At 43.6% G+C, this 26065-nt stretch overlaps 1 protein-coding gene across 1 annotated transcript in view; it reads right to left on the bottom strand.

The window, feature by feature from the left end:
* Positions 1 to 221: 221 nt before the first annotated feature.
* The window catches only part of DAPK1 (death associated protein kinase 1), a 568454-nt gene continuing 542610 nt past the window's right edge, over positions 222 to 26065 (bottom strand). The window contains exons 24-26 of the mRNA XM_085632914.1: positions 24769 to 24889; positions 8476 to 8664; positions 222 to 2775 (exon numbers count right to left, since the gene is read on the bottom strand). Coding sequence (XP_085489040.1) covers positions 1543 to 2775; positions 8476 to 8664; positions 24769 to 24889 — 1543 coding nt within the window. The 3' untranslated portion in view covers positions 222 to 1542. The remainder of the gene's footprint in view (positions 2776 to 8475; positions 8665 to 24768; positions 24890 to 26065) is intronic.

Here is a 26065-nt window from a genome sequence, read left to right on the forward strand (position 1 = left end):
AGCTCCCTAAGTATCTATTACTTCACGTTTGGTGTGTGTAAGAAAAAAATAATAATGGTTTACCTTGCTAAAGTTTTAATAGAAAATGAAAAGAAACTTAAATTAAACTTTTTTTATCCACTTCCCCCTGTACGCTCACCTCACCAATACAAAAAGCTCCATAATCACGCTTTCAGAACTTCAACCAGCCATGGTTCCTACTAGAAATAAAGAAACGAGGCAACAGGCAACTGTTTATTTATATGTATAAAAAAGGCCTTATTTAAAAATTGACTACATCTTGGAGATTAAGAAAAAATACAGCATTAATGTATTTACATATATACTGTACCTCATTCAAACAACATGCTTTCCTGAAGAAAAGATGTGACATATTCCTTCCTATGAGTTTAAATTAAAATCACATTTGGGGAAAATGGAAGCGGGCTTCCCTCCTCTTCTGTACTCTGGGTACATTTGGGCAGAGTCGGGTGTTGTGAAACTGTTTATGTTTGGACTTCCTGCATGCCTTCCATTTTCCCCAAGTTGTGCATATTCGGCTTTGCAGTTTAAAAACCCTTACCTGAGATGAGGGGGATAATGATACAAAGAGTTAAAATAATCTTTCACAGTACATATGGCTGAGGCGGAACGGAGAATGTGCGAGTACAACTATACAAGGCAGAGCATATGTAACAATATCGCAGCAATGTCTTCTTGAAAGGAATGCTTCCTGTACTTTGTCCCACAAACCATTAGGGTCTTGCAAGAGATGAATACTTTACTATGAGCGAGCTCTGGTCCTAGCTCATGCTGCGGAACACAACACCGGTAAGAGTGCTGCAAGTTCGTGAAGCACATTTAACACTTCTAAAATGTTGAGGGTCACACGGAACATACATTTCCGCTTCTTAAAAGCTTGAATTACGTTTGCAATGAAATGCACATTGAGATTAGCGCAAAGGCAGGGCATCATGACACCGGTGAGCACAAATGTACAACATTAATAGACACCCCTCAAAGGCACGACTCTTTGCTTGTTTTTCATTTGGAAATAAATACATCATTGAGTTCCTTCAAAGTTTCGGCTGAAATTGCCAACTGCGTCTCCCTCAAAATCTCCCGCCCCTTTAAAATCCTACAAAAGTTCACCAGAGTGAAATGGTGCAAAGTGGAAACAATACCATTTGCATTGGAAATACTCTTAATGAAAAAGCAGAGCTTTTAAAAAAGAGCTATGATACATCTGTTAAAAAGAAAGACAATTAGCGAATCGAAGTGGCGATTTTAAGCAGCACATTGAGTATAGAAGAAAATGAGTTGCAAAATACAGAAGGAACATCTGTCTTTTGATAAGTAAAACAAAGAAATGCCACTGTCCAAGACAGAAAGGATATTTTCATAATGGAAGAGGGAACGAGTGCAGGGCATGGAACAGCCCAATATTTTGGAAGCTTATAAATTAATGTATATAGAACTTATGTCCAGGCCTTAGACTCTTGTGCTACTTTCTTTCTGCACGGTCTTCCTTTTATGCATTCGCTTGCAGACTATCGGTTGTCTTCACCGTGACACCACAGAACTAATGGAATTGTAAGAAGTCCCACTGTTGCAGCTTGAAGCGTATGCTTCATGTCCATTAGCATCCAAGTTTATCTTGAAGACAGAGGATGCCTTAAGCAAAAAGTCCGCTGCATCTCTGCGACCCAGTTCCCTCAACTTCGACATTAGCAGAGACACTGTGCTCTCCGTGGAGTTACTCCACTCTTGTAGAAGAGCACTGACGGGACTTAGAAGGAAGTCTTTTTGAGGACCACCATTTGTGTTATATTTTGTGACGAGCTCCGGGAGGCCCAAGTTCATGGCCAGAAGACACCAATCTTTGCCCATGGGATCTGGTGGATCCAGAAGCCGGCTCAGCTTCCTACGTGTAAGCAAATTCAGATCTGAAACATGAATGTCCATCCCCAAGGTCCCTTGGGAGTAGACATCAAGGCAACCAAAGCACAGGATACTGCTGAAGCTCTCCTTGTAGCCTCCCATTGTGTTTGTCAATGAGGTTTCCTTTTGAGCCTGAGCTCGGAAGAAGTCCCTTGGCTGGTAGATCATTACTGGCTCATGGTGTTCTCTCAGTTGCTGAGGGCTAAGATAATGTTTCACGGTCAGAAGTCCCGGTAAAGTTGCAGACAATAAGTTATCAACAATACTACACACAGAATCTAAAAGCAAGCAGCACTTGATCTTCTCAGTTTCCAACCCACGGACTTGTATCTCAATACCCTGACCATGGTTGACGAGCAAGACTAAAACTTCAGCCCCTCGGTTTGCAATTTTGGATCCATTTACCCATAATCTTATATCTGCATCTGCGTCAGCATTCTGCTGATGAATCCACCGGCACAGGTTTACTTGGACCTTGTGAAAAATTCCACATGGGAAAGGGGTGAGGTGTTCCACAGGAACAATTCTGACACCACCATAAATCATAACCTCTTCCTCCTCATCTGTCCACGACCTGTGAAGGTTGTCCGTCTTAATTAAAGCAGGAATGTCCACCATCATCCCACTACTGAGATCTCTTGCACAGATGTCCATCGCATCCAAAATCTGCACCAGTTCTTCCACATCGCTGTCTGAGACAAGGCGCTGGATATCCTCCAACGTGTATCGACCTCGATAATGATGCAAGGCTTTGGGGTTTTCCACGGACAGCAGCTTTCCCAGGACATTCGAGCAAAGCCAGCGAGGATCCAGAAGCACCACATCTTGGACAGTTTCGCTCTGCATGATATTTATCTAATAAAAAAAAGAAACATGTAAATCGGAAGCAATTTCAAGAATGCAGGAGACAAATAGATTACTGTCAATCACAACTTTTCTCATATTCTTATGGATTTTCAGAGCTACCCACATTTGGCTCTGCAAATGAAGCAACTGAGGCCAAGTTGATTAACTTGTCTATGTCTAAATTACAAAAAAGTGGGCCAGGGATGGGTAGATCTTATTTACGTTGTTTATATATCGCTAATCTAGACCCGATCTGAGTGACAGCGTGCTTTACATCAGCAACACACGAAGGGAAAACAGCATATGATAAATGACTATAATATAGCAAAGAAACATGAGGCATAACATTGTATGTGGCAAGGAGGAGAGATTCACCATGCATGAGCATTAAGGAAATCTGAAAAAGACACTTAAGTTTGGATCAACTGTACACATAATTCAGACTCACCTCACCTCTTTATGGTCATTGAAAAGGGATTTGGTGGTTGATCTGCTGTAATGTGTCCTAGCTGATCGAGAGGTACATGCAAACGCTGTTGCCACACGCATTATTAGAGGTTCATTTATTTAATGTATGAAATTGCATTTGTTCTATTGGAACTTTTGTGGTCTAATGGGAGTTTAAGGGCATACGTCGGACGTTTAAAATACATTGGGACACTTAGTTCAGTGGGGTGGGTGAACTGGATAAAATATGCAGTAAAAGGTGGGCTCAGAAAGCAGAGCACATTTAGTTCTGGCTACAGAAGGTCTCAAAAATCCTTTAGAAAATACATCAACACGATTTTTTAGCCATTATTTGAAATGCACCAGTTACAATATTTCAACCATTTGAACAAGTAGCCTTTTGTTTATTGTCACTACCGCAGATTCTGATGCCGCACATCCTTCTTGAAAAACTGGTTTAGTCTTCTGAACTTCTGCTGTTCCTGTATGTTTAAAGTCTCTGCCTCACAGAGTTCTCTCAAAGTGTTTAAACGCTAAGATGCCTCATCAATTTTGAAAAACTATTTTGGGATGCAGATTGATTTAATAATTGACCTTTTATTAGAAGATTGGAATGTTGAGCATTTTATTGGAAACAATGGAGTGCTCCGGGCATCTAATGACCGGTAGAAACCAGGAGCATCAACATTTCAATGTGTAACAAAGGCTTCACAGAGCCCGAGGGGATTTCAACCCCCTTGGGTCCGTGAGGCCATTGTTTTACAAATTAGAACATTCAGCCCTCTAGGGGCGGAATGTTCTCATAGCCTTAGAGCCCTCCATAGCGGGCTTTACCGGCCATGAAAGGCCCACTCCCTTGTTAAAGGCCCTCACAGAATGCTGGAGCAGGCCTTTAATGGCAGGTAGAGCCCGCTACGGCGGGCTCGAAGGCTATAGTATCTCTCGCGGTAAGTGGCAAAACAGATGGAAAAGAATATTCTGCCTCAATATAAATTGTGCTTCTGGCATGGATAGAGCTCTAAAAATGGCAACATAATGAAGTGGTGTGGCCTAGTAACAACTAGGGAGGATGAGGCTTGCTATAATGACAAACGTGCCTCAGTCGGCCATGGATGCATAACAATTGTTACATGTGACATCAAGCAAAGACTTCCTTCTAGTGTTTATATGATGCATTTTATTTCATACTTTGACCTAGTATTTGTGTAACAACACAACCCTAGCTTTAATCAAAGTAATACTCTATTAGCAATGTGTTCCCCTTTCTAGCTTAAGTGTCCAACTGTGATCTTTTTGATAAATTTGCATGTTAAAAACATTTAAATGAGATACACTGCCCATTAATAATTTAAACAACGATAAGTTCAATTATCACTCCCTTTTTGGATTTGCTTTCATCATAAAGGCACTGTAACTATAATGAATAGTGTCTCCGATAAGGGTAATCCGAGTGAAAGAACTATAATAATAAATTGTATTTAAATTTGTTGAGTTTGAGTGCTCCTCGCTATAACAATCATTCAAGTCTTTTTACACTCCATTCCTCTTCACAGGATGTCGACGCATTGAAACTACCATCCTCCAGGTGTTCAAAGTCCTGGAGTCATATGCCTGGAGTGAGCATCTCTTGGGGGTGTTTGATCTCTATTCCAGTCAACAAAGAACTTAACAATATCTCCAAACCCCTGGATGGAATTTGTATAGACTGGCTCTTTTATGCCTTTACAAATATCGTCCAATTGCAAGGGTTGGAGAAATTCAGTACCATAATTTATTTATAAACGTACTTATTTGATTTTTACCAAGATGCATATATTACTAACTACAATCTTTTTTCATTAGTAGGCGGGCAACAGTATATCTTTGCTCATATTTGAACATTCACATATAATTGCTTGCAGCTGTAATCATTCTTTCTGATCTCAGTTCTTGCATGCAAAGTCCTTCTTTTCTTTCTCAATCGCCAAAACGTTGGTGTTCATATAAAGTTATTTTTATTAAACATCCAATTTCCTAACATCACGAAGCAATGATTCAAGGGGGCTACGGGAACACATGCTGCACGTTAATTTAAAAGTGAGAGAAACTGAGAAAAATCAAAGAAAATAGAGAAAATTGAACTTTGAAATGAAAAAGATACAAGTGCCCTGATGAAGTCCCTCTAAGAGATGAAACGTGTTGGCTGGGTCTGTCAAATTGAGGTTAGGAAATGGCAACAGAGTTAAAAACTTGAAAAACAAAAGAATAAATCAATTGCATCATTTTAGTTTTCTTCTCACCTGCGGCTGCCAGTGAGCACATCATAGCCGGTCATGGATCTGTGCATCATCTGTATACACTTGAATTGTAGATAATGCTGTACAATTACCTTAGCCAACTTCTACCCAGTAATTGTGAACAATACAGCAAAAAAGCTGAGGACATGAGGGGCTTTGTATTGTTGGGTTTCACTGATAGGTGACACTAATGCTCCTAATTTCCCAGGTTTGGTTTATCTGTGTTTTCTAGTGTGCTCATTGAGTTACAGGGAAATCTGATCACCAACCTTTGGACATCCGTCAGCAGACACCCACATCTAACTTTGCATGTCAATTGTGACATAACCTATCTGAAGGAATGCCTTAGGAGAAATGGTCAGCCATCTTCTGAAATTCAGCTGCAATATTGAGATCTTGCTACTACCTAACCACTGAATAAATTATTATTGAACAGAACTACTCCAAATGTGGCCATTTCTTCCAAACCCATAGGATTTGGCCGGAATTCAGAACATAACACAAAACCTTTAGCAGGCTTCAAAACACTTAATTAGCACATGCTTTATTAGGCTTTCACCTTTGTTCTCTTGTTTAAGTTCTACTTTGGGAACCTCTAGAACAGAAACTGGAACCTTGGTCTTAGATTCCTCCCTAAATCCAGCTTCACTTGTTTAAAAAATGTGATTCAGGCAGAAGCTAGTTTGGTTGCTGGACTCGGACGACGTGACCAATATTTCTTCTTTTCCTGGCATGGATCCAATAAATTGTGGTGCTCCGAAAATTCTAAGTTCTGCACTAGTTACCATGCTAACAAATCTAAAAACCTCTGTTGAGCACAGAAGCAATGGGGTGCTTTGTTGGAAACTGATCAACTTTGGAAATTTAAGATTATGGCCCAAGCCTATTTAGTATTTGTGTATTCCATATGGAATAGGCAATCAGCAAATTCAGAGCTGTGCCTGCTAGCCGTCAATTTCAGAAGCAATGAAACCGATACTTGCTAGGTTTTCGTTGACATCCGGGGGTTGCCAGCGTTAACTTCTTTTGAACTGATCCAATGTCTTTAATTTTTCTCATTTTTTGTATGTCAACGATTGTTGCTTCATATAGCACTGGGATAGTTGCAAGTGCCCACACCACATAATACATTAAGTACGTTACATATCTACAGGAAAATAAGGGGTTCCTCTTGATAATAAAATGTTGATGGTCGCTGATTAAATTACTTTGTAGCAGCTAACATTGTTGTATAAGTAAAGTCACACGTGCAAACTGTTCTTGTGTCTAAAATAACATAATCCGGATTTTCAGACTTAAGTGAATAGGAAAACTGCACCTTGCTTTGAGTAAGACCGTGGGAAAAAGAGGTTTTGTGAAAATAACCTCAACGAAAGCAAGGCCCATAAATGTATTTGGGAATCTTTTCTCAGTCCTCTTGCCATGTTGTGAGAGGGAAACCAAGACCCTGCAGCTTGTGCACAGACCATATGTGCCGGGGTAGCTAGAAACAGATTCCTCCACCTCCCTGCCTGCATCTCTTAGTAGCTGCATGTCCTCAGGACATGCCAGTGGGCACACCAGAATGTGGCCTAATACAGTGATGCCATGCCAGGGCCCATGCCGTATATAGGCCAAGAAGGCCTCCAGATATTTACAGAGTGAAGTGGAGGGGCCTGCTCACAAGTGTAGGGGCTTCTTGACCCCAATGGCAGACCACAGAGCCACTGGCATCTTTGGCCAGCAAGGCAAGTATTTCCTCTTCAGCTGCAGGCCTTCATTAGGTTATTTGTTGGGCTTCAAATACCAGAGACTATTATATGTAGGATGCACTGCCGTGGCACACTTAATTCGGTGCACTAGGCACAGAGCAGGTGAGTGTTCAGATAAAGTGGTGCCCGAACTCGTGCCTGCCGTGGGAGAAGCACATTAATGAAAGGTCATCTTTCACATTGCAAGTGGCACCTGGGCTGCTTTTGGAAGGCGAAGGGCAGCAAACCCCCCATGCTGGCAGGTGTAGTGAGTGACTGCACCCGCCTTCAGCGGGATGACTGGATGGGCCAACAGAACCACCTTTCCTCATTTTGGAGGGATCGCCCTCTGAGGGCAGTAGGAGAACACAGTGACTGCACCATCTCTGTCAGTCAGTCCCTTATTGGCAAGGGACCACATTCCCATGCTAATGAAGGAACGTTGCCTTAGACTCGTGTGAGAGTTATATGTGCGTTGGTGCAATCTGTATTACAGAAGGGGCCATACACGCATCTGAGGCTCCTTCTGTAATATCAAAGTACCCCGAGGGTGCAGAAAGTGGGTGCACATACCCCTTGTGGCCAAGGACACACTTTTGCAATACGGCCTGCAGGTACCTTCTCACAACCTTTCATCATCAAGTCTTGGACTATTGTACCAACTCAAAGCATACCAACAGAAGTCAGCCTTTTGGATTTTTTCAGAGTGCGCTCTCTGGATGGGCTTTGAGGAATATTTTCAGTAACAATGTTTCATGGAGCATCCTGTTTACAGACCTACAGCCAAGGCCGCAGGTATAAATATAATTATTCAATAAAAAAGATTTTCATCAAATACCTACCAAAATCAACAGTTGTTTTCATCCTATTGGTAGGGGGTGTTTTTTTTTTTAGTGGTTCTCTGTATTACTTTGCAGTATGTTTTATGGCTGCAACAGGTAAGATCTTGCCCACAACTGTACTTTCTGGATAAAGAACTCACGCCTACTTAAAACACTAGGAGCGGAAGATACCTCACCCCAAAACTTCTCTCGAGACACTTTTGTTCAGCAACTTGCTTCCTATCACGCAAACCCAAGGCATTTTGAGTCTGTAACCCCCAGAAAGGACTCAACCAGGAATCTGGATTAGAGCAGACAACCAGCTGCGTATGTTTTCCTCCAAAGATTAAGAGCTACATGCCACTAAAACTGCTGAGTGAAGCAATGGCGAGCTACACTGAAAACAAACATGATCAATAAAGGCCAGACACTTACATCGCCCAGGCTGTGCAGCTGCTGTGCAATGTGCCTTATATCCTCGTCGCTTGCTAGTGGATTAAGCTGCTCCTGCACATCGTACACAAACTGCTGGAAGGACATCAACTGGTTGGGCCCATTCAGTTTCCTCCACGAAGGAAGAACGGAGATGATCTTCTCACACAGCGGAGTCATAGGTTCACAATTCTAAAACAAATAAACAAACAAATGAAAACACTTTAATACATGCATTGCCTTACCTTCAATTAATACTAAGAATGCTTTTAATTAATACCAATTGAGTAAAACCATTACAATAGCTAGGGTTAACATAACACAGGTGATAAAGAAAAGTTAAAACTATCCTACAAACAGTTGGGTGCAGTAGTGTGTTTAATCGTGCTCGAGTTGTCAGCTCAGCAGGGAGCTATCATTACTATTGTGAACTATCCATACTAAGATATTTAACTTACAGCAATACAAGTCAATTGGCTACATCTATGGTAAATGGAAAATCTTACTTACCTTGTAAGCATCTATACCTAGCCTGCAGTACATGCTCAGGCCTTCTAGTGTTGGGCTTGGACGTTTGCAAATTGTTTTTCCTCAACAAAGTCTTTCCAGGCATGATGTATATAGTGACTCTGCCCTTAGCTGGCAATGTACAGGGGCACCAACTCCATGTTAGATTGCGAAAGGAGCTTAAGTAGTAAAATGAAGAGATTTGTGACACACACTTCCAGGGAGAGGGGTGGGCACATGTGAATCTGCAGCACTACATGCTATGAACAGATACAAACTAGGTACCGTTTTCCATTGGTAGCATGTATTGCGGTAGATACACATGCTATGCATAGACTGCAAAGCAGTACCCTCCTACAAGCAGTGGCTAGCGTGTGGATGATGCAGATATCTAAAATATGGTCCTTAGGACTGTCTGGCCAACCTTAGCCTGTTGCCTAGTGAGGACGTCCACACAGTAGTGTTGGTGTGTGAGGTTTGACCAGCTGTTTGTTTTACATATGTTAGCTAGGTGACTGGTTCTGAGGAAGACCATAGTTGCGGCCTTCTTACATGTAAAGTGGGCCCTGGGTGTAACAGGGAGGGCTCTTTCGGCTTCATGATAGCAAGTCTCAATGCATTTACCTATCTATCTAGAGATACCTGCTTTAGATATAAAGAAATTGGTTCTGTGAGGGGTTTAGTTGGAGAAGGAAGAATGGCGCTCAAACATAACACACCAAGGGTCCAGTTCTGAAAGGTAGGTACGGTGCTGCGAGATCAGGGGTAAACAAACCCTGGCAAGAAAAAAGAACCCCTGCGAGTTGGAGTGTAGGAGACACCCACTAACAAAATAGAAACCGGTTCTGCGCACACGTTTACGGAATAAACACAGTGTAGTGAGACCATAGGGTATGGTCAAAATGCACAAAGGACGTCAACACCAGAATTGTCTTTGTAGGATTTAATAGTGCGTTTCTTCAAGTGAATTGAAGGGACAAGAAAAACAGCCTAGGTTGGTTGTTTTTCTTGTCCCTTCAATTCACTTGAAGAAACGCACTATTAAATCCTACAAAGACAATAGGTAGTACATGGCAGTCATGTTTGCCCTGACTAGTACCACTTTGCCCCGAATGAGTGGAATGAAGGTTTTGAGGGTGAGATGAATTTCTAGCAACTCGAGGTAGTTGATGATGTGACCTTTTGATGGGGGCCCACACTCTCCTCTATGGTGGTGAGATTTGGATCTGAACCCCAGCCAGTGAGATAGGAGTCTGTGGTAATAGTGACCTGCAGGATAGGGTCTAGAAAAGGCCTGCACTGCAACATGTTGTGTCTATTCCACCACTGCAGAAAGTGATGTACTTTGGCATTAACCAACACGAGATTCTTTAACAGTCCCTGCGCTTGTGACCACTGTGCAAAGAGGCACTGTGCAACAGGCGCATGTGTAGCCAAGCATTGGGCACTATGGCAATGCATGAGGCCATCATGCTGAGGAGGCGCATAACAATTCTGACTGTAAGGCAATGATGCAGCTGAAAAAGAGATGCAAGATTTAGAAAAGCAGAGATCCTCTGCTGGCTGGGCTAGGCCTTGTCTGTGACTGAATGTAGAGTTGACTCCAAGAAGGGATGCATCTGCAGGTGTAAGAAATGAGACTTGGTAGTGCTGATGGTGCACCCGAGGTTGTGGAGTAAGATGAAGGTTGCTTGGGTGTGAGACAAGCATCAGCCAATCGTCCAGGTAGGAGAAGTGGATTCATCCGCTTCTAAAATGTACGCCAACCATGCCAGGTATTTGGTGAAGGCCCTTGGGCCTTCAAGTAAAATGGTGACACTTAGAATTGATGACAACAGCCACTTACCACAAAACGCAGGTAGTGCCGGTGGGCAGGATTTATGGGAATATGAAAATAGGCCCTTGAGGTCTAAAGCCATTATGAAGTCACCTTGCTGCAGCAAAGGGATGACATCTTGTAAGGTTACCATGTGGAAGTGTTTGGACAGGATATACCAGTTGAGGGGCCTGAGGTCTAGGATGGGCCTGAGGGAACCGTATTTCTTAGAGATGAGGAAGTAGATAGAGTAAACCCATTTGCCCTGGTGAAGGGGTAGAGCCTGGTTCTATAGTCCCTTTTGGAAGAGGGGCTTGGACCTTTGCGGTGTGAGATGTTGGGAGGGAGTGTGAACATTTCTGGGCAGTAACCATGGCGATACACTGGTAAGACCCACTATTCAGATGCAATTTCCTGTCAGCATGGGAGAAAATACTGGATTCTCTGCTGACAGGTGCTGTGTGATCACTGAGGAAGTTGAGGGAGTCAAAACTTGGTGGTGGAGGCCACCTTCTCAGAGCTTCCTTTGCCCCTACTTCTGATGTTACTGCCATCAATGGGTATGGGGTCAACAGGTGCATCATTGGGGTCACCCGGGCAATGAGGAAAGCCCAGCCCTGTCCATATCAGGATTTAAGGAGAGCTCTCTGGTGAATATGGAAGTGGTGAAGTGTGAGGTGGTGGTGAAGGAGGAGGCTTAAATGGAACAGGTCTAGTGCCTCTGTCCATGTGCTTCTTACGTTTGGGCACCAAGGAAGGCAAGTTCCCTCTTAAAGGTAGGCTTTTGATTGCAAAGCAAAGTCTCTACCGGTGTTGGAGACAGCCCTTGGAGATCTTGATGATGTGGGGATGGATAAAGAGATTTTTTTTTGTCTTGCATACAATTCCTCCTGAAGGCATTTTTGTAGGGGTTCTACACTGAGGGAGTCTTCAACGGCTATGGCATGGATGCAGGTCTTAGATCTGATGATTTATACGACACCGATGGCTGAGGCACCAAGGACGTTTTACAAAATTAAGGTGTTTAAGGTGCCAATGGTTTTTTCCGAGTTGATGTTGGCTTCGAAGTAAAGGCTGGCTTTGCCGCGGATGTTCAAAAGGATCTAAGGACTCTGAAGTGCTTTTGGGCTCGACAGGGTAGCGCCTGTAGAAAGGGGCGGCTCAGAGGATTTTGGTCAGTGCCATGAGGCAGTGTGGCATCAGAGGGCTAAACCTTTGTCAAAGGGTTTGACCCCGACACCCTCAAGAGCAGCGTTCTGCCTTGACCCGAAGCCTCATAGAATGACTGATGTGCGATTCAACTTTAGCCATACTCAAGCTCCATGCCGTGGTTTTCATTCGAGATCTATAAGGTGTGGAGTCACTGGGAGGCTGGAAAATATGGCCTCTGGACTAGGTGATGTTTGGTGAGGTAGACGGCCCAAGGAGTTGGCCTCTTCACCTTCCTCAACACATGGGGAGGACTGCTCTTCAAAGATGTTGGGCATGTTGTCGGAAGTCTGCCTCTGCATCTTGTGGTGTACCACCCAGCTCTCCAGTCGATATCAAAGAGTCTTCTTAGAACATAAGGTCAGGCAGGTCTTGCAAGAGGTGATCCTGTGGTCAGGAGACTGACAAAGGTTACACATCTGGTGGTGGTCATTCCAGGGGAACTTTGTTTGGCACTGAGGAGGGACAGTTTTGAAAGGGCATCCATTCTATTCCTCTCTGTACATTCTGCAATGAAAAGGACACCGAGGGAAAGGGCACAAGGTCCTGGCGAGGCTCCTGGCCCCGTGATGGGTGCAGTCGATGTAGATCGGTCTCTAGACAGTAACGGGTGGAGAAGGAAAGTACAGTTGTTTTCCAAATATCGGTGTTGAGAACTCAACGGGCTTGGCCCAAATGAAAGCGCATTTAAAACTTGGAAGTATAGATTGTGCATGTGCAAATCCGATGGTGGAAAAAACAATCCAACATGGAGTCGATGCCCATGCGCATTGCCAGCTAAGTGGGGAGTCACTATATACCCAGTGACTCGAAAGAATACTGCAGAGCAAAACAGCTTGCAAATATCTGAGCCCAACACTAGATGGTAGTAGCATGCAGAGCATGTGTTCTACAGCAACACATGCTACGAACACGTTTTTAGGTCTCGCGAGCCAAAGGCTCGAAGAGACATTTTATATGTGGGATTTTCAAAGTGCTACCCATAGTTTGGCTGGCCTAAACCTTGAGTGCACGGTCACATGCACGTGCACAGCTGCTCCCACCCCCCCTCCCTTCTCTATAGCTTTGGCTCCTTTGTTTTTTCTTACACCCTCCCTTCTCTCCCCGCTGTTTTCACACTACCCCCTCCCTTCTAATCAGTTTCCTTTCTGCTTGCTTGATCGCACATCGCACACCACTCGCCTGCCAGCCTGCTTTCACTTTTGCGCCTTAGTCACTCAGCCTCTATCCCTTGTGTGTGCTGCGTCCCCTTCGCATCCCTCTTCCTTGCTCTCTGTATTGCCCCAGGTTCATTTACTCCAGCCCCCACCCTTACCTGTCCTGCTTAGCTTTTTTTAAGCCCCCCTCCCCCCCGTGGCTCCTCCCTTTCTCACTTGTCTCTCACTGCTTCCTATCTATCGGCAACGTTCACTTGATCTTCCTTCAGGTCCCTCCGTTCCTCATCTGCCCCTGGAAGTCGACGCTGTCTCGCTGCACTGCGCGATTCCCCTACACAGCCCTCCTGAGGAGAGTCCGATCCACCCACGCACACTGCCCCCCCCTCCAGCTCGATCATCCTCCCACGCAGCCCCTTCGTGGCTTGTTCTCTCTGATACACACACACAGGGACTCGGTGTATCTTTGTTACGTTCTCTCTTACCTATCTTTCTCTCTAACGCACACACACGTCCTCACTCTCACTTTGTGTCTTTTTCTCTCTCTGACACATACTCTGTCTTTTCTTTCTCTCCTTGTTGACAGTGGAGCGTAGCATTATGGGACAGGTAGTTGTACTGTTTTTTTTTAACGGCATGTTGTGCCCCGTCGCAGAATGAAAATTGTTAATGGAGTAAAAGGCTGCTATAACAGTGGGTGTCACACTTTTAAACAAGGAAATGGTTTTACTGGCAAAAAGCATGCGGCTCTTTTAGAAACATTTTTTTTTTTTACAATAGCGATTGCGAAACGATCGCTTTCAGTGCCGCTTGTTGTGTGTTTGCTAAGTAGACCGACCTCAGTCACAATTAATTCCTTTTTAGCAGGGATGGGGGAGTGCGGCAGTCACTGGGTGCCCATGGCTCCTCAGTGAGGGGAGGTGGGCACAGCGTCGATGCTCAGGAAGCTGATTGTGTACGTCTTCTCCTTCCTGTCTAGGCCTGACTGACTTCATGCCTCGGCCGCCTGTTCACAGTGGCAGGACTATCTCCTCTAACTAGCGCTTTGGCCCGAACTTCAGCTCAGGTACCCCCAGCCCTGCTTAAAGGTATTGTGATTGAGGTCGGTTTGAAAACACGGAAAATGTCATTCCTAGAGGCTGGTTTCAGTATTATTTTTTTTTAATAGCACGAACTTCACCCGAAGGTATCAGGTATCAGAGCGCTATACATCAGCACCAGTTGCGCTTCACAAGGACACATTCTAATTTGCCTTCCTCTTTGAAGTTTGTTTCTGTGTCTTGACTTACCTATGCAGGATGTTGGTTCTGCGTCTTGCAGCCTCACATAGCGCCACCCTAGGCTCTCACTGTGCTTGCTAGTTTTACCATCTAAAAGAGGCTGTCTATCACTAAGTATATGCACACAGGTCGGTAGCACAATGGCAGACAAGTTAAAGTCAGGCAATGCGTTGCTTTAGTTCCTTATTAACACTTATGGTCGGCACCTATTTTAGTTTTGGTTGCCAACTTACTGGCTTCAGTTTTGGGCATGCAATAATTGTGTTTTGTTGCATGCTCGTAATTCTTAATCTGGTCCCCATTTGAAATCCGAGCTAAAGGCGCAGTTGGCTCTCTGGGTGCATGTATGGGAAGTGTGGAGAGTTATCAAAGCGTGCCAATCACAGACAGAAATGCTTGCCTTGTTAACAGTACGATGGTAAATCAAGATTCGTGAGTTACCACTAGAAATTATCGCATTGCGTATGCCACAATTCTACCACTACTATCCCATGTGCAGTAACACCCCATGTGTTAGTTTGCCTAGTTTAAATCTGTCCAACGAACCCTAAAACTGACTAAAGTACCACTTAAACACGACCGAAAAGCAGGTGGTGAACACCTGCATTATTAAAACCAACAGACACTGCCCACGTCACATGCAGTAACATTTTGCCAATTAGGAAGTTCAGGATAAGTGAGAAGTCACAATTGTCTCTCTAGCGACGCTGTGTATATTCTCACAAGATTATAATGTATGATAATGCAGACACTGTATGCTAAAGCATGCAGTAAAGCGGCTGCAGTGTTACCACTTCTTTCCACTCACATTTTATAACGTCCCTTGCAGACCTTATAAATACAGCAGAACCTGAATGCTCCAGTGTTATCACCTTGTGGGGTCTTTCTTTCCAGAATGATCAGTTTCTATATGCAAGGGTCCACTGACCACGTTATGTGTGTCATGCTTTATACAAAACACCCCATCGCCACACCTGCCCACCGTTCGCTTTCTGGGAGCTCATTTAGCCTCTTTCCTGCTTCCAAGGAACTGCGTGCAGACCCCCTCCCCCATTTGATCCCCGCATCCCAAACACATATAACCAAAGCTTTAAACACCATCCGAAATACCCTCTTAAATATCAGAAATTGCAACGGTCGACATTTGAATACAAGTGTATATGTGAGATAGGATGCATGTAACAGCAATGCAATAAATTCTTTTTAAAGCCGTTTTTACCACAAGCCATTTTACATATGAAATTCCAAACATGATCCTTGATATCTTGAGGTCTCAGCTGTTGGAATATTATATGTCGATGTGTACATTCCAGTCATTCATAGCAGCATTCAAAATGTACTTCACAAGAAATAGCTAGATAAAAAAAATATACATATTCCTTCTTTAGCCAAGAAGCACTTCCTCTGTTTCCCACGTGCTGTGTTTAAACTCGATTGCTTCGCAGTGACGTAACAAGAGGCACCTGAGCAGTAATGCAGGCAAGGTTCGATGGTAGCAGGGGTGTGATGCAGGCCCTTGTGGTGCCAACACCATTCAGAAGGCCCTTTCAACACAAGGCCTGGGAATATACATGACATATGAGAGGCAGGGAGTCCCCGTCATTTCGTTTTACGCCAGTGGCTGGTAGAGTAGTACAACATATGCTTAATTGGGGTGCAGTGGACCCCTCACACTCCTGACTCAGTGCTTTTCTGTCCTTGGTCTGTTGAAGGCACACACACCTTGTCCTTGCTCACAGCTCCACTCTAGCGAGCCTGCTTCATTCATAGACTATTACTGTGTCCACTAAAGGATCCTGAAAGAGACACCATCCTGCCTCTTTAATTGTTTCTGGGGGCAGTGTCACTAAGTGCTTGAAAGATGGGCTGTGTGAGTGCTAAAAAGGAACTTGTAATGATCATGTTAATCTGAACTGTAGTGATGTGACTGGTTATAGATGCTGGTAGACAGCCCAAGACATAAATCGATGAGCATAAAGCTCATACAATGTCAGTGCACATATATATACCCAATAAAACGTGGTATGTAGAACAAGTGTGCTCAGGCTTCTTTCTACAGTGCAAGCGTCAAATTCCATATTTTTACCATAGTGCAACCTTAATAACTTGGAATATCAATACTTACAGCCTCACAGATTCATGCTGCAATCACTTTACACAGGAAACTAAGGAGTCCTTACTCATAAGGCGTATTTAATGACATTTGTCTCGCTGGATGGATTTAGGTCCATGTGCTCATGTTACCAATGTTTGTTTATTAATTGCTGTACATGATCAAACTGATGGTACAAGCCATATATACAGACCTGTAGCCAGTAGTACGCTCTTTGTTACTATAATTGAGGGAGGAAAAGGGCCATAATGATGCGGCCTTGCTGCTCTTAAACATAGACCCTTCCGACATTCAAAAATGCTTCTTCCTCAATACTCAAGACTAAACAAGCATTTGCAATGCAATAGGTCTCACATTACTACAAGTTTGAGCTATTGGTGTTGCAAATAATAATAAAATTCCGATAGCTCAAACTTTCAGCAATGCGAGACCTATTGCATTGCAAATGCTTGCTTTGTAGTTATGATTCTATAAAAATGTGTCCAAGTATGTCAATATACATGTAACCGCCTTTGGTAGGCACTCAGATTATATAAAGCTGTAACATGCCATGTAATGTTCCTTTAATTAGCAAACTTTATATTATTATTTTAAATTACAATGGAAAGGCCCCATTGCTTACAAACGGGACTAGCATATAAGTATAATACAAAGCAAAACGGCACTAGTGACTGTACACAACGATAAACTGACATACAATGACAATTTACAAACTTATAAGAGAAACTCTTTAAAGGGATATTTTTATAAATATGAAATGGAATATAAGATTAACAGACCGTAACAATCCCAATCTATTTAGAAGAGTATCAGTTCTCCCCTCAGGGGTTCCAGTTTCTAAAGGGGTGTCAGGAGGCCACTGTATCTAACCCTTTCACCATGCCTCCATTCTGAACACATTCAGTGCCATCTGCCTAGCTGAGAGCAGCCCCCTCAGTTTGTCACGAGCATAGGTGTGGAAGTCTAACCATTGTTTCATATGACTGAAAAGTGGAAGTGAAGGGTCATGGTGACTACACCGCAGGGGTGTGTGGCTAGTTCTTAATGGCTTCAGTTCTGCTAACACGTCAACACACCAGCAGAACGAGTACCCATGAGAACACAAGTATCCAAGTTGGTACTGTGAGCAATTAGCCCTTCCGTTTACATCTGGTTCTTTTACATACCCATCTGATGGGTGACAAGACCGAGAGGGATTTAGAGAGAGTAACTATGTAAGTTATATCAGGCTTCAAACAAGTGCACCGTGAAGGACACCTGATTCCAGACAGTAATGCTTACAACAAGTGGCTGCAAGCTTCAGGGCTCTGATCGAGGCACATCCGTGCAAAAGCAGGTGATGACATTGGTGTTACAGCAGTGACATACAAGAAACACGGACAGCATAGACATTTATTGGAAAAGAGAAATAACACATAGTGGAGCCCAAAAAATAGTTTTTACTTTTTAAGTGGTCAAATTAACATTCGCTTTACATTTACATTATGCAGCACTTCCTGTTTAGGAAACACCACAATGAGAACTATAATGTGGTACATGTGGAAAACATTTTTCGGTGGCAATGAAGGTGCGTCCATTTGATTAAAGGGTCTTGTGAAGAAATACATGGGGGTTGGGCATGAACACATCAACTCTTCTATTTTAAAAGTCGGCACCAAAAAGTCTGTGCACAAAGAAGAATTTCGACAGCAGAGTGAGAAAAGATCGAAGCCAGACAGCGAGAACACAAAAGACATTGTATAAAGAATGGAACAACCACATGCATGCACAAATGGCTGGTTTAATTATCCATTACTACGATTTTTCTTTCCCCGACCCAGTCCTTACTTCGCTGAAGAGGATCAAGCTCCTCCAGAAAGGTGTCCTCTCTGAAAGCAACCTGTAACCTAAACATTCTTTAAGTTTTAGCCATGCCCCCTAACTATGCTCTGCCTCCTCTATGGGCTACAAGGGAAGACTCCCCATAGTCTCATCCTGCTAGTCCTCACGCACGCATACAAAGCTCTACACGATCAAGAACCATCCTACATCGACCATCGGCTGAACTTCCACCTGCCCGGAAGACGTTTGCACTCCGCGTCACTCGCCCTAGCTCACATCCCCTGCATCCATCCTAGCGGAGGCCGTGCCTTCTACATCACTGCCGAGACCTGGAACGACCCGCCCCTCCACCTCCGAATGGCATCCTCCCTGGCAGACTTCAGAAAGATGCTGAAGACCTGGCTTTTGACTGAGATGCCACACCCTCAGCGCTCAGATACCCCTAGCTGTGACAGTGTTGTGCTATAAATATGCTGATTAATAGTACGGAAGTAGGTACTTAGGGTCGCAGATGAAACTCTTAGAGCAGAAGGGTAGGAACATAAAAATTACGACAAGGAAGTGAGAATTGGTGTCATGAATAATACTGGTAAATAATCCAGCCACTACCTCCTCCTCCTTAGGCACCCACATAGGCTGAAAATGTTAATATAAGCACCATTAAGTTGAAACTATAATTAAGTGTCATTGACACAGGTGAATTTTTTTTTACTTTGTGCTCAAATAAGAGAAGCTAGCGGTTTAACATAAATATTAAAAAGGTAGGGTGATACAAGTACGCCTTGCCATACTGTACAGACCATTAGGTGACTTCCAGGTGTATAGATACTTAGCATAATTCATGGTTTTCATTCCTTCAGAAATGAGGTGAACCAGTTTAGTACTTTACAAACCATTCCCCCTTTGTGGAGCCTGAATAACAGTGTGCCATGGTCGACAGTTTCTGACGCTGCTAATAGAACAAAAAGGATTAGGGCTCTGGCACTAGTGACATCTACTGTGATCATTATCTTGGCGCCCCAGTAACAATGAAAGCTGGTGTTGGCATCTTCTACAGATTTTTTATCTCAGGAAAAAAGGAGGTAGTCCATTTTTTCCCCATGATCTTAGCATCAGCTGCCAGAAGACTGATCAACCACCACACTTTGCAGTGGACCAAAAAACCTAGTCCTGCCTTTTTAGGTCTCGCGCCTAGCGGTGCACTGCGGAGCAGTGCTCGCGCAGTGAGAGACATTTTGTAGGTGAAAAACAGAGAATCTATGCTGATCTAGGAATCGCACACGCTCGTGCGTTTGTTTTTCAGCTACCCCATTGGCCTTAGCGTGCGTCTTTTAATAAAAGACTGCACGCTATTGGCCAAAGGCGGGTGCATTGCTCCTCCCACGGCCTATTGGTGTCTATTACGCGCACCAAGCGCGTAATAGACACCAATAGGCCGTGGGAGGAGCAATGATCGTGACCAGACACGGGCGTGATACTTGAAATCACATGCTTGGCTGAGTCGCGTGGACCACTCGCGGCCGTGTTTTGTACATTTCCCCTGCGGCTTTGAAACTAGGAGATGTGTCTTAGTGCTTCCTCATCTTGTCTTTCAGGCTCTTGCATCACCCTGGTGGCTGTGAGTAGTAATTCATTTATCTCGGATACAAACAATATAAGTTGCCTCAAGTCACTGTATGCGGCCTTTTGTCGTGGTTACATCATGTTAACACAGTTTAGTTCGAAGATCACACTCACTTTTCAGATGATAAAAGTTGTCGGGTAAGTGGTGCCACAGTTCACCGGCATGTCACTATATCAGTGCATCGTGGCAGTTCACCAGTAGCTTGTGTTTGGAAGATTGTGAGTGCTTAACTTAAAATGATTTCAGAGACAGGCCTCGGCAGCGCGCGCAGCAGCTTCTTGGTCTGGTGTGCAGCGAGGCGGGGTAATCCTGAGTGAAGGAGCGGTGCATCGATCAGAGCAGGCTCCAAGGGATGGTGCCACAGCAAGGGGTGAGGGGCAGAAGTCCACCCATGCCCACACAGCAGGAGAGACTGGGCCGTGAGACCTCGAAAGGAAGCCTAATGGCGTATGTCAGAGCGTGGGTGTGGGGGGTTCTGACTGTGTTCACGACATAGCAGGTAGAGGCGCACAGCTGCACCATTAGTGCCATTTTAAAGGGTCGTCCAGTGAAAAGAAAAAATCTTACACGCTTCCCCAAAATACATCATTAACAATCACAAATGCAAGGTGCTTTAAGGGTTTTTAACAATCCATTGTTCAGCAGCCAAGGAATAAACAGTCCGCAGTCACATCAGCAACTCAGTTTGAGATAAAGCTCTGCGAAAGCCCCACACTAGGTTGTGCAGCGCGAGTTCAGGAACGACGGCAGAAAAATGCTGATGTGACCGAGAACAGGTTGTGCAAATAATGTGTGAGAGGCACGGGGACAGAGTTCTGAGAGAACTAACTACACTTTCAAAGGGCAGTCTGCGCTGACGAACGTTGGAAGCTGGAGAATGCTGTGTATTTATCGGTTGGGTATGGAGAAGGGCACTGAGAGCACGATGGGAAGAAAGTGTGAAATATGTTTTTTTTTCTAGCAAGCACTGGAATATTTAAGATATTTTCAAGCACGAATAAGAGCGCTAGGCCACGTGAGGGATTACGGTCTACGGCCGCAGAGAAATTTAGCTGGACGGTACGAACTTCAAGGGACTACAGCCCTCTCTAAAAAGAACACTGGTCGGTTCGTGACGTACTAGAAATTCATAAAGCGCACCGAGACTGCTCTTGAATGTGCATCGTGACCGCCGCGGAGACTTGGATCAAGGGCATAAAGGCGCCCCCCTGAAATTAATCCACGCGTTATGGGGGAGGGGGCTCTTTCAGTCCAAGACATATGAGTATTTGTGCAATATGCGAGTCTCAGGGGAACTTCGTCACATTAGTAGGGAGGCCCCATCATTTCGCGCTACGTCATTGGCTGTGTATCTATTTAAAAGTAGCACGGACTGGGTGTTCATTTAAAAGTGCCAGTGTGATCTCACGAGCGTTCTGAAAAAGAAAGGCAGTGTTAGGGTCACGACAACAGAGAATAGAGGTCTTTAGGAAACACTAACTCGTGTCTATTTTTCCTGTTACTATGTGCATTTAGTTTACAAACTTTTTTTTTATGGCAGGGGTGTCTGGCAACACCCCTCCACGAGGATGAGGCCCCGTGCATGCATGAATCCTGTTGCATCTCCAGCAGTATTTCTACTGTTGCTTACATGCGCCATCTTGTGGTCAGTGAGCGCAAGCATGCATCTTCTGCGCCTTCTCTCTTTACTAGTATGTGCAGCTGAAGTTTTATTTATTTAATTTATTTTTGGGGCTTTACATAGCACAAACTGGACCAGCTGGGTGTCCGAGCACTACAATCCAAAAACTATGTAGTTCTATTACATTAGATTTTGTTACCATAGATTACAAATTGGAAGTTCCAAACGGGAAGAATCATTATTTAAATAAGGCATTTGCTGTGCTAGGTGCCATGTCTTCCCTTCCATTTTTGTGACTTATTGTTGGACCAGGCCCCGGGCCAGATTATCAAGGGGCCTAAGAATAATAGGACAAAAACTGTAGGAGATGTAAAAACAAAACACGGGCCATTGCTTAAGGGACATTGAAACAAAATTCATCTAGCGATGAAACCTTCTCAGTTGTTCCAGAAGCCATCTTGGTAATATGCCTTTCTTCTAGGTGTGTCTATGCACTTTCTCTGAGTGTCAGTCTGGTGATGACGTATCTTTTAGTGACGCATGGAGGTTGTATCTTTTCTCTCGCCCTGGAGTTATTTCCACTCTGTTCCCAGAAACTAGAACCCAGAGTTGTTGAAGAGCAGCATATCAGCAATGTCACACGTCTGTGGAGTCCATTGTTGGCCACTTTGATTCAACTCTTGGAAGTACACATTTGAAGAAGTCTTTTCCTTCATCCCACAGCCTAAAGAGCCTTTCAGTGATGAAAGCATTATCCACATCCTAAGACTCTCCTGTAGTGAGTATGTCTAATGGACAGGCGATCTCTCCTCCTGACTCCATCCCATTGGTCAATACAAAACTTTGCCATGCACCAGAAGTTTTTGGCTAATTATACAATATATACTGAAAACAGTGAAGGGGAAGTTGTTGGGTAGACGATAGTTAAGGATGGGATTGTGGGAAGCGAATGATGGTAGTCTCTTATTATGTCTCGCGACTAGCGTTGCAGTCCTCAGGATTTTACCACACCGGGTTCACAATGTTATTACTTTTTTCACCTTTAAAACAATCAGTTTGTTGTGTTAATAGGGCACCTTACTAAAGGTGAAATGTTTCCAGTCGTCTACCTTTGATTTTCCTTTATTTCTAAAGCTTCTTCTTTACCTCGAAAGTGTTTGTCTGGGAATTGGGGTGGGGGGAGGGGAGGGGGAGGGGGGCGGGGTGCGAGAGTCTGGTTAAAAGGATGCCTAAGTTTACTCTACACTCCCCTTTGATGTCAGTCCAGACTTGTGTGCTTTGAGTGCAAGCAGCAGGCAGCAGCGGGTTGTCATTAACTAGGAGGTGTGGGGTAGAGGGCCCTGCCTTCTATCGAGGCAGGGGCAGGTTCATCCTGCATGGAAGCATTGTCTTCCGGCACCAGGGTCATGCTTGATTAGTCTCCTGCAGGTGTCGCTTGTGCGCGTTGGTTGTTAGCAGAGGTGAAATCTCTTGTCATATTGCGCTCTCACCAGGTCTCCCATCTCTGCATTGATGGCGGGGTCTGTAGCCCCTTGTCTTGCAAAAGATCACAAAACATAGCTATACTGGGTTTACCTGAGACAAAGAGACCCCCTCCCCCCGCTCATCTCCTGATTCTGTCTCTTAATTGTTTCTGTAATTGAGAATCTTTGCAGATCTCTCCAAAATAAAAGCTCAATCGCGGATTTGCAAGTGGCAATGAGCAGAATTATCGACTTGTGCTCTCTTGGTGATGTATTTCTTGAGGGTTAGTTTGTGTGAATTTGATGGCTTGTGTGGTTTGTAATCCCTTCTCACTCCTAGATTTCAAAGGTTACCTGCTGAGATGCGGCGCATCGTGCAAAAATGACTTTGTACGGCTGGTGGTTCTAGTCTCTTCGAATAATGTCTGATTTTCAGGCTAGACGGAGCACGCATTATATTCTCTTCTGCATTGTAGGCATTAACATAGGGGACCCCCAACTGTGGAAGTCAGGCAACGTCCTTGTTAATGTGCTCCATGAGTGTGCATTTTCTTCTAGCAACCAGTCTCCCCTCCTCCCCGTCCTGACTTCCTCCTGCCTCCCACACCACTCCCACGTCGAGACTGCTACCACTCTCCCACTGCCCCGTCAATACACTTCAAATGCTTGTTTATATTGTTATAGAGCTTTTGCTTTTTTTTTTGCTCTTTGGAATGAATTACCAGATATGTCTGAGGTCATTTTATTTTATTTCAGGGCTGCGGCTAGCTCTAGAGAGTTTCAGAGTTACTTCCATGTGATATAATCTTACATTGCTGAATGCATCCTGTGTAGATTGCCAAGATTTATATCGCTTGCTTGACACTGTCATTTTTATTGAATCTAATCTTTATATTTTTCTTGTTTAAATAAACATTGGCCAGGGCAATATATTCATCCATTCCACCCACTCCTTTCTATTTTGCATGGAATCTAAAAGAATGCGCCTGTTTTGTGTAGCGCCGATAAATGTCAACCTTGAAGCATGGAAAGACTAGCATTTGCAATGCAATAGGTCTCGCATTATTAAACTTTGAGCTATTGGCATTGCTAAATAGTGTTACACCAATAGCTCAAACTTTAATAATGCGAGACCTATTGCATTGCAAATGCTTGTTTTTTTTTTTTACCAAGAGCTGCTTGACTAGCTCTACTTTTAGGATGTCCTCGATACTGCTTGAGGTACCGGATGGAATCTTTTGGGTAATGACCTTGGCAAAACCATAAGTATAGTTACAGATGTAGTGAACTAATTGGAACCATTTAGATTTTTGATAACTGTTTATCACATGCATTTTATTACAAAGAGATGTAGCAAAGCTGCCATTTATCATATGCCGAGGGCAGACGAAATCTCATCAGTGTCAGCAGCAGCCACATTCATCTTGCAGAGACCAGACATCTACCATAAATGTCAAAATAATAGTTCCTAGATGCTAATTATGTAGCCTGTCAAACAGTCGCAAAGCGTACAAATTTCCCGCTCGGTATTCATGTAAAACCAAAAACCTAAGCGGAGCTAACAAACTCATAGGAAAACAATCTACTTTCTACTTGTCATTGCTGTGGTTCTACAGGCAAGCATGCAAGTAATAGTGGCACCCGTTTCAAATGCAGACCTTCCTTCCCACCCATCTGGAAACGCTTACCAAAGTCAATTGACTCCTCCATTCTTGCAGGTGATTCCGCAGCAGTTTCATATCTTTGGATCCAGATGCCCCAGCATCCAAAACAAATAACTTATCAGAAATGTGAAGATCATTCCCAAACCTAAAACAATCAGAGAAAAATATTTATACCATTTCAAGCCAACCTTGCAATTGTTTACGTCTTTTTCATAAACTGAGACAATATTGTGGAAAATGGTAAAAATGAAACACACATCTAATACTAACCAATAAATATTTATTTTTAGACCTCCTAACACACACCTGCTGATGTAAATGATTTACATCAGAAGCGGAGTAAACAGGTAAAGTACCAGAGGACTACAACGGTAAGTTCGTATCACCAGAGGACTACAACGGTAAGTTCGTATCAATACAGAAGCAAACCAGTATTGGTCTTGGTGCCTGTGTCGGGGTGAGACAGAACGCTACTTAAATTTTAGAATGCAACATCTTTTTCAAAAACTTTATCAGGTTTTTCATGCACAACATCATGGAGTACACTATAATCAGTATCATACCTTACATTTGGGTTTATGTAGTATGCGCAAGAATCGATTGAGATAGCATTTCTTTAACTGCCCATGTGCATTCTAGTAAGATCAGGAACAAATTTTAAGTCAACAAGATAAAACCAGCTCTTTCTCCTGGAAGGCGTATAAGCAGAACCACATTCATAAACCTTTAAACTAAGATGGAGACAACCAGTACATCTTGGGTCGATTGACCACATTCGGCATCAAATTGTAGTTGTATTTCCTGCCCTTTGCTCATTCATAAATGTTGTGAAGAGAAGCCAAACCCAATCAAAAGTCTCAATTTTTCATGGTATAGACCTTATACATTTTGGACCACCATAGGCCTACTGGAAGAGGATTGAGCAATTCCAAAACATCTGCAATAGACATCCTGTCTGCCAGAAATAAATGGGCGATTAAATGACCTACTCGAGCTGAAAAATTATATTGCCTATCTTCACCAGCATATCCAAGTAATATGAACAATGGAGCTCTGTGACTCCTGACATGATTAAGATCAATTGAAACCAAAATTGCAGTATCTTAGGACAATACCACATGACGTGGGACATAGTGTTTTCACCACTTCCCTTCCAGCACATTTCTGAAAAAGCAAACGTTGCCTTAAATCTCACTGGTGTAAAATAACACACTAAAATAAATATCACATCTTTGAAAAATGTGCACTTTAAGAACAGAATGGGAGACCAAGAGAGTAGAATAAAAGCCCAACCGATAGGAATGGAGATTTAAACAGCATC

This window comes from Triturus cristatus, chromosome 2_1 (assembly GCF_964204655.1).
Source record: "Triturus cristatus chromosome 2_1, aTriCri1.1, whole genome shotgun sequence".
NCBI lineage: Eukaryota > Metazoa > Chordata > Amphibia > Caudata > Salamandridae > Triturus > Triturus cristatus.